At 55.3% G+C, this 9,432-nt stretch overlaps 1 protein-coding gene across 1 annotated transcript in view; it reads right to left on the bottom strand.

The window, feature by feature from the left end:
- ITPK1 (inositol-tetrakisphosphate 1-kinase) overlaps positions 1 to 7,700 on the bottom strand; it is a 179,118-nt gene extending 171,418 nt beyond the window's left edge. The window contains exons 1-2 of the mRNA XM_021675721.2: positions 7,667 to 7,700; positions 6,970 to 7,085 (exon numbers count right to left, since the gene is read on the bottom strand). Of these exons, the coding sequence (XP_021531396.2) occupies positions 6,970 to 7,064 (95 nt within the window). The 5' untranslated portion in view covers positions 7,065 to 7,085; positions 7,667 to 7,700. The remainder of the gene's footprint in view (positions 1 to 6,969; positions 7,086 to 7,666) is intronic.
- Positions 7,701 to 9,432: the final 1,732 nt, after the last annotated feature.

Here is a 9,432-nt window from a genome sequence, read left to right on the forward strand (position 1 = left end):
GGCCTGTTCATAAGGAGGCTTCAGTCAGTGGTGAGTGGGGAGCACTCAGTTTGGAGTGAGACAAGTTCCCCTGCCACATTCTCACTGTGTGACCGTAGGCCGGCTCTCGGGAGTCCCACACCCTCTCCAGAGCAAAGCCACACACACCCAGTCCAGCTCTCCAAGGGCCACCAGAGTCAGAGAGGCTGGGTTGGGCCCAATTCATGCAGGATGGGGAACGTGTTTAAGACAGAGACTTTTCCAGGGAAAGAAGGAGGTGCACAGCTCCTAAATGATTTGCTTTCTAAAATGAATGTCACTTTTTTTTTTTGAGACAGAGTCTTGCTCTGTCACCCAGACTAGAGTGCAGTGGCGTGATCTCGGTTCAAGAAATCCTCTACCTCAGCCTCCCAAGTAGCTGGGATTACAGGTGCCCACCACCACGCCTGGCTAATTTTTTTTGTATTTTTAGTAGAAACTGGGTTTCACCATCTTGGCCAGGCTGGTCTTGAATGCCTGACCCTGTGATCCACCCACCTCAGCCTCCCAAAATGCTGGGATTACAGGCGTGAGCCACCTCACCCAGCCTTGAATGATACTTTTTAAAGAGGAAGTACCATAGCGTTCTCTCAAAACTAGCTTTCCAGCTGAATTCAAAATGAGTGGGAACTGAAACCCTATTTACACATCCAACTGCTCAGGAACTGTGCTCATGGGGCATGTCACTAGGTATTTACTGAAGGCCCCAAGAAATCATCGGTGGAGGCAGGATTGCCCAGTGGTTAGAAACACTGGTGCCCAGCCAGCCATGCAGGTGCACCCAGCTCTTCCCATGCCTACAGTCGGCCCCCAACAACCCAAACTCCTCAATCTCGCTATATCACTAAGCAAAATACAAATCCAGAGTACCGTCTCACCTACACATTTGTCCCGGCGCGTGTGCAGTGCAGGCACTCCCACTCACTGTCATTGGGACTGAAATAGTGAAATTTCTTGGTGAGCAGTTTCAGATGATGTATGAAAAGGCTGGGCGTAGTGGCTCACACCTGTAATCCCGCACTTTGGGAGGCCGAGGTGGGCAGATCACTTGAGGCCAGGAGTTCAAGATCAACCTGGCCAAGATGGCGAAACTCTGTCTCTACTAAAAATTAGCCAGGCATGGTGGCACATGCCTGTAGTTCCAGCTACTCGGGAGGCTGAGACAGGAGAACTGCTTGAACCTGGGAGCAAGTCAGAAAGAACAGGCCCAGTGGTGGGGGAGAACTGCTTGAACCTGGGAGGTAGAGGTTGCAGTGAGCTGAGATCATGCCACTGCACTCCAGCCTGGGTGACAGAGCAAGGCTCCATCTCATACACACACACATACACATACACACACACACACACACACACACACACAAAGTATGAAATCATAAAATGCCTGTGCCCTCTGACCCAGCACTCCTCATCTAGCAATGTGCACCCAGGCAAGAGGACAGGGTACCGTCATGCTGCCCATACCAGCAGAAACCAACACCCGGGGAAGAAACTGTTCCATCCTTTTAAGAACTGGACCACACAGCTGCTTAAAACAAGAGGCAATGATACAAAACTCTCTCCAAATGAAGCAGCGATGTGGAGTTTCTCCAGGACACGCCATCCCATGCAATGGGCAAGGGCACAACAGTACATACATATGGAGAGACCCACACATGCGTGCACCCCGTGTCTCCATAAACACCTATAGAGACAGACTGCCCCAGGGAACTGAAATTCAGGAATGAGAAGCAAACAGGGCTGACATCTCATTGTATACTCTGAGTCCTCTGAATTTTTTTTAATATGTACATGTCTTAAATATTCAAAAAGACACAGAAAACAATAAATGTTAGCTAGTAACACTAACATGATTACTAGTGGAGACTTGGCATTTTCAGGAAACCCAGAACAAACTTTTCAATCTCCAAACTTAAAAACTTCTCAGCTTCCCCATCCATAAAATAGGTGGGGACAGCATTGCCGCCTCCTGGGGGGCTGTAAGATTCAGATGGGCTGTGTGCTGAAGGAGAACAGAACCCCGCTTGTGATGCTAAAAGGTCACCAGGCAAGGCAGGACCCCCTCCTTAGCTGTGCCCACTTAACAGTTTCAAATCTGCAAACCCCATATCCCTGCAAGATGATCAGTTCAGCCATCATGGACTTCAGGGTGACTTGTAAACTGCCAATACCAAGAACACTACATCTACAAAGGCCAAAGGTCCCTGAACAGAGAGGCATCCGTGGGCAGAGACCCACTCGCTCACTGCACAGCAAAGACGGTAGCAGCAGCAGCCACCACTGGCAGAGGTCCAGGCACTATCCTGGACATTTCAGCAAATCCCCTCATTTGAGGCTCACACCCCTAAGCTAAATTATTACCCTCACAGATGAGGAAAGTGAGGTGCAGAGGGGTAGGGAACGTGCCCAGGGTCACGGAGAATGTGCCCGGGACACATGGGCAGTCAGCCATGGAGCCAGGCCTGAAACCGAGGCAGTCCCTTCGACAGACAACCCATGAGCACACGGAAGCTTCCTCCCACGTGAAGTTCTGTTTGCTCCCCAGGAGGCTGGTAGAAAGTGTTCATTTGCAAGGCTGGGTTATGAATACTCCCTGTGCACTGCTGCAAAGGAAACCTAAGTCAGCACCTCCTCCCACCTCTGCACCCCCGAAATGGTGGCAAATCCAGACATTGAAACAAATAAAAAAATACCCACCCACAGACCAGCATCACTTAATCCTGGGAAATCCTCCTTCCTCCCCACACAGAATCTCCCGAAAGAATTCCAGACCAGAATGCTAAGCCATCCCTGCAGAAAAGGACCTTGGAGATGGCCATATTTTAAAGAAAGAAATGTAGGGCCCGAGGGGAAGGGACAGGCCTGGTGGCATGCTACACTCCCCCTGGCATGCCTCCCAAGCCAGTTTACTGTTGACACCAAACTCCCAGCCCTGTGAGGGCACGGGCAGGCCTGGGCTACCTACCAAGGGTGCTCACAAACATGAGCATTAATGAATTCCTCAGTCCCCTCTAAGGTATTGGGACAAATGGGTCCCTGGTGGGATAACAAGGTCTGAGATTGCTCCAGAAACACGTTTCTTGCAAGCCAAGTCAGCCCAGCTGGCCTCCAAGTCTTTAGAGGATGAGAAACTCATAGACATTCTTCTGCTTCTGGAGCCTTCTGGAAGCCCCAGCCCAAACTGGGCAAATAAACTAGGAAGCCACATTCTCAGTGCAAAGGCCTCGGACCCGACTTGAGAAAGCTCTCTAACAGGCTGTGCAAGTCCCTTATGCTCCCAGAGCCTCTGTTTCCTCATCCCTCCACCCCTGGGCTGCTGGAAGGAGTAAATGAGATGAGGTCCCTGGAAGCACTTCATTAAAAATCAGCAATTATTACACTAAAAAACAGATGAGGTTCACCCACATTTTATAAGGAAAGCTTCACCAAGTCATGTGCCTCTACCACACCCACCTCCTGCGACATACGTTCAGCCACAGAAAGAATGGAACAGCGAGGAGGAGCTGGAGGAGAGGAGGAGGCACAGAAAACACGAGCTGAGGGAACTGGGGCCAGCTAGCATTCCCCAATGGGGCACTGTAGAGAACTACAAAATTAAAAATTAAATTAATATCACCGAGCATTTCCAACTAACAGCTTTCATTTCTTCACTCCCCCTCTGAAGCCCCTTATGAGCGTCTAGAAAAAGCCACAAAGGCTGGGCACAGTGGCTCACGCCTGTAATCCCAGCACTCTGGGAGGCCGAGGCAGGTGGATCACCTGAGGTCAGAAGACCAATCTGGCCAACATGGTGAAACTCCATCTCTACTAAAAATACAAAAATTAGCTGGGCATGGTGGCAGGCGCCTATAATCCCAGGTACTAAGGAGCCTGAGGCAGGAGAATGGCTTGAACCTGGGAGGCAGAGATTGCAGTGAGCCAAGATCGAGCCACTGCACTCCAGCCTGGGCCACAAAGCGAGACTCCACCTTAAAAAAACAAGTCACAAAGAGGGGGTGGTGTGGGGGACCTACAAGGTTGCTCCCGGGCTAGGGAAGGCAGGTGGGAGGGGTACGAGAGAACACAACCAGAGCATGTCCCCACAGAAAGGGGAAGAAACAGGACAGTCACAGGAACAAACAGTACCACTGACAAACAAGCAGATTCAAAGGCCCATCTGCTGGCTAGGAGAGCCCAAAAGGACGGCCCCTGTGCCTACCTACGGCAGGCTGGGGCACTTCCCATGACATGGCTCTAACCACCCACTGTTGCCATCGACGTGAGCTACCCCCCAAACCCCCATCCCAGGACAGGGATTACACTTGCAGAGGGGCTCAGCCTTGCAAGGAAAGTGTAAAAAACCCCTGGGGGCTAAAGAGCAGCCACCAGACCTCTGGAAAGATAAGGAGGGGGAATGCCTTATTGTCGAAGATGCCCAAGAAGAAAGGAAAGTCTCAAGGTAGCCAAGTTGGACTCATTCTAGAAGTTAAGAGCAAGAGTCTGGAAGCTGCCCCCTCTCTTGATGGTTTCCCCACCTGTAAAACAAAGGAGCTGGATGAGATGAAAGCCAATGTCTCTTCCTGCTCTGAGATCAGATTTTTACAAGGCCGGACATTCAGCTAAACAACCCATCCCGGGCCGGACCATTCGAGTCATGCTTTGCCCAAACATTCAGCACAAGGCCATTTTCAAATACCTTTAGAATTTTTCATTAGAGAATTCATAGACATTCATCACCCATCAATACAGAAGCCTTGCACCCCCAGATTCTGAATGCGGAAAACATGATAACGTCTTTGCACTGTCTCTCAGCCACCAAAGTCTCATCTGCCCTCACACCAAACAAAACAACCTCACAGGGCTCTCTGGCCACTGGCTCAACAGTTGGAGCATTTTGCAGCCAGTATAGAAATGTGGCCACCAGGGGGCACTGCCCTGAAAGTAATAAGAAACAGAAAAACTCTTTTGGTGTTTTATTTTCCTTCTTAGGCTTAAATGATAAAATACCTAAAGCTTCCCTAGTGAAAACACAAAATGGGCTTCCTTGGGTTCTAGAATGGCCCTAATGCCTTCTGCCTCCTTTGAAGCCAATACTTTGGCCAAGAGAAGGCAACTAGAGTTTGAAGACAACAACCCTTGCAGAGAAATTAATGCCCTACTCCCCAGGACGTTATCCCATAGCTTGCCCTGAACTTCCCACCCCTGTTAAAGGCAGAGTGACTACAAGAAAATCAAGCCAATCTGCAGGTCCAGCACGAGGACCCTGTTGTGAGTCTTGGCTAGGAATATTTTGCTTGAACCTCCTAATTACCAAGTAAAACAAGCCAACCCAATGACAAGCCTCAAGCTCAAGTTACAGGCACAAGATGACACAAATACAGACAGCAGTACAAAGGGTGTGAGGGATTAACTGGGATTTCCCAAGTCTTATATGACTGCAGGGGGAGCTCCAGTGCCTCACATCAGAACTGGACTTCGAGAACATACCAAAAGGGCTTCTCCAAATTTCTTCAGTGTCTTAGAGCCTCCTTCGCACGAGTGAGTGTATCCGAGGTACAATGTTCAAGTACCCTTCTGTGCAACGTTCCAAGGGTCCTAAGACTCATTTTCAAAGCTCTGGCTTCGAGCACCTCCTGATTTCTTCATGAATTGCTGGGGCCACTCTGCATGCCCTATCGACCATGAAGATCCTGTCTTCTAGAGAAACCAGCCTGGGAGAAGGCAGCCAACCCCATCCCCAGACCAAGTGATAAAGAACCAGGGGCTATCCTATACAAGCTGCACCCCTCTGGCTGCAGGAAGGGCACCTGCGGCGCTTGCACAGGGCCAAGGAGCAGCAGGCCCTTGGGACAGGCATCAGGCACACAGAGGTGCTGCCAGGCCCACCTCTGCAGGCCAGTTCAGACCAGCCACTGGCCCCAGGAGCACCAGGGGATGCGGAAACCCATCTGTTCATTTCACCAAATGTGTGGGCCCCCGACAGGGACAAAAACGCAAGTAGAGCCCATTTTCAAAAATCAATCTAACTAGCTGCATCACAAAAGGTTTCCACCTGGAGTCTGCAAAAGGCTTTCAGAGCTGGATTCTCTTAGGCATGAATTGAGAAAAGGGTTTAACTGCTTCTCAGAGGCAAAGCCACAGTTGTGGAGCAAGAGAAGGCCTACCTGACCCAAGACTCAGTAGTTCTGTAATTTATTAAGAACGTGACCTATTAAACACCGGAGACTCCGCCAAGGAGCCCCAGCATGGTGGGAGCAGGGGCACCCAGCCCAGATGGCAGAAGGCCACTCCACATCATCGGCATTTACCCAGCACCTTCTACGCACCGGCCACTCCCTAGCTGCGGGACCCCAAGCGAGGTACCCCGCTCCTCTGCCGATCAGACCCCCTTCTCAGACACGTGGCCCAGAATCACCACCCTGGCCAATTTGCAGGGCTGTTACGAGGCTCTAATGAGACAGCAAATCACCACAACACGCCAAGAATTGCTACTCCCTTCCACTGGGCTTAACCTCATGATAAGCAATGACAGCCTCAAGAGCCGAGCACACGCGGGGCACATAGTAGGTGGTCCACAAACGTGGGTGCCCTTTCTCCACGAAAGGGAGGGGACGAAGGAAGAAAAACACTCCGGTCCAAAAGTACCCTCAAGCCCCCAGCCCACGGCGTGGATGCCCCGATTTCCCAGGTCCCTCCGCAACCTTTAGCAGCACTCCCCCCGCGCCCTGGGCTGCTGGGGGCCTCCCCAGCTGGGTCACAGTGCACCTGAGCACCCCAGTCTGTGCCACCTCGCCCGTACCGGCCACCGCTTCCCTGGAACGCGGCCAGCGGCTGCCACCGCCACCTGACTGTTCGGACTCAGTCTCCCCGAGTGCCGCTTCTTCCCGTTTGGCTCCGACCTCCCAAAACAACCGCTGAGGCTGCACCGGGCTGGGGCCGGGGGTCCCCGGGAGCAGGCGTCGCGTCCCACCTTACCTGCACAGCTCGGCGAAGGCCTGGAAATTGAGCTTCTTGATTTTCTTCTCGCTCAGCCAGTAGCCAACTCTCTTCCCTTTGAGAAAGGTCTGCATCTTCCTCCGCGGGCGGGGAGCCTGGGTCCGGAGGAAATTGCCCACAGGCCGAGTCTGGCGGCCGGCGCGCGCCGCGAGCGAGCGGGCACCTCCTCCCGGCGGCGGGGACGCGGAACCGGGCTCGGTGCTGGGGCGCGCAGTCCTGCCGCGCGGGGCGGAGCGGGGCGGGGCGGGGCGCGGCGGGCGGCCGGGAGGAGGGAGCGGCGCTCAGCGCGGAAGGCCACTGGCTGGGCCGAGCCGCCGCCACCGCCCACGCCCCTGCCGCCAGCGGGCTCAACCGCCCACCCGCTCGCTAGCGCCGCACCTCCCGGCCAGCCGGCCGGCTAGGGCCGGGCCCGGATTGGGCCGGGGCCGGGGCCGGGACGCGCGGGAGGGGAAGCGGGGCCTCCGCAGACACCGCCCCCGCCCTGCCCGCCTCCCTCCCGCTGCGCGGGCCCGAGCTACAAGCCCTCCGGCGGTAGCAGAAGCGCGGCCCCCGCGCCCTTCCTCTCTCCTCCCGCCCGGTTCCTCGCCTTCGGCCGTTCGGAGCCGGGCCGTACCCCACGGCGCGTTCGGACCCCGGCGTGGGCACGCGGCCACCCAGCCCGGCCCGCGGTCCTCACCCGCCGCCGCCACCGGTACTTCCTCCTCGGCCTGGTCCCCGCGCGCTGCCCGCCGAGAAGGGCGGCGGCGAGCGCCCGCACACTCGCCACCCCTGCCCGCCGCCGCCCCGCGCTGGCCCGGCAGCCCCGCTGGAGCCCGCGGCGGCGAGGAAGCGGCGGGGTGGCCGCCAGGGGGCAGCGCCACCCACCGCCTCTTAAAGGCGCCGCTCCAGCCCTCGCGGCTGCGGGGCGCCTGTTAGTGTCGGCGGCTGAGGGGCGCGGGGCGGCCTGGGGGCGGCCGTGGCCCGGCGGTCTTACTTCGGGAAAGGGTGAGGGGAGGGAGGCGCGGTGTGGGCGTGTTTCGTCTGGCCTTTTGGGGCGACCGAGCCGCTGAGTTTCGGAAGCGTCTCTGGACCCCCAGCAGGGTTCAGCCCCCTCCAAGGCAATCCATGACAACTGCGCCGGGACGGAGACCTTACAGGAACTCGCCCCTTCCCTGTAGGAAGCAGACCCCGGCCCAGGATGGGGCCCCGGCGGAGTGGGTGAACTCCCAGGGGCTCTCCCAGGCGTAGGACGTGACCACCAGCTCTCACTCTGGGTCCCCTTCAGGAGGGGGGAAGGGGCGGGCACTGGAGGCGACAGCGATAACAGCGGCCATCCCCGGAGACCCCTACCTCATGGGTGCGGGTCAGCGTTGGCGCCCTGGAGTCACTAAACCCCGCCTGCCCTGCCCTGCCCTGCCCTGCCCTGCCCTGCCCTGTGGGGCAGCCAGGGAGCTTTCCTGCTTCAAAGGTCTCTCTGGGTTTGAGAAGGAGAAATGGACTTCTCTCCCCAGGCCCAGGCAGGAAAAATGAATTCCCGTGGAGGGAAGGCTCGGGAAAGTTTGAGAGGAGACATTGAAGCTGGCCTTGGAAATCAAGGCGATTTTGACGGAGCTGGGAAGGGGGAAGAGCTTGAATTGAGGCTGGGAGACTCGATAGAGCCAAGTTGCCAGCGGGTGACAAAGACTCCCCTTGACCACACTTGAGTCAGGCTCCTCCGAGACCTCTTTCTGACCCGGCCCGACCTTGGGCTGTGTCCTTGGCTTTCTTAGTCCAGTTTTAGCAAGAATGCTGCTGTCGGGAACATCCCCACGGTTGGTATGTGATCACCCTGGCCGGCCTGCGTTAAGAAACTCCATCTCAAAAAGAGACAAGGTTCTGTGCTGCCCAGGCTGGAGTGCAGTGGTGCAGTCATAGCCCACTGCAGCCTCGAACTCCCCTGCTCAAGTGATCATCTCACCTCAGCCTCCTGAGCAGCTGGGACTACACTGTGTTGACCAAGCAGGTCTCGAACTCCTGAGCTCAAGCTCTCCTCCCACTTCAGCCTCCCAAAGTGCTACAGGTGTGAGCAACCGCGCCTGGCTTCCTTGTCATCTTTAAAGAGAATCTGATTAATTTTTTTAACGAGGTAGAAAAAAAGGATGGGGTAGAGAGTGGAAAAGGCAATGGGTGGGAAACAGGACTCCTCCTGGGGCTAAAGACAGGCAGTGCATGCCTTAGGCAAGAAAAGGTACTAGAGTTTCTTAGGCCATGGGAGCCTGGAAGGGAAGGGGTCAGAGGTTCCAGGGTCAGCTCTGTGCCTTGGAATGCCTGGCTGCTGGGGGGCTATGGAAAGCCGGATAAAGGGAAGATCATGGCAAGGACCCTTAGGGCCGAGGCACAAAATTGACAAAGGAAGGCTAACAGAGTGAAAACAAAAGGGATGGAGGCGGCAACAATAAACTTGACACTTGAAGTCAACAGCAG

This window comes from Aotus nancymaae, unplaced genomic scaffold, assembly GCF_030222135.1.
Source record: "Aotus nancymaae isolate 86718 unplaced genomic scaffold, 86718_ANA_hifiasm-v0.15.2.pri h1tg000011l, whole genome shotgun sequence".
NCBI classification, from domain to species: Eukaryota; Metazoa; Chordata; class Mammalia; order Primates; family Aotidae; genus Aotus; species Aotus nancymaae.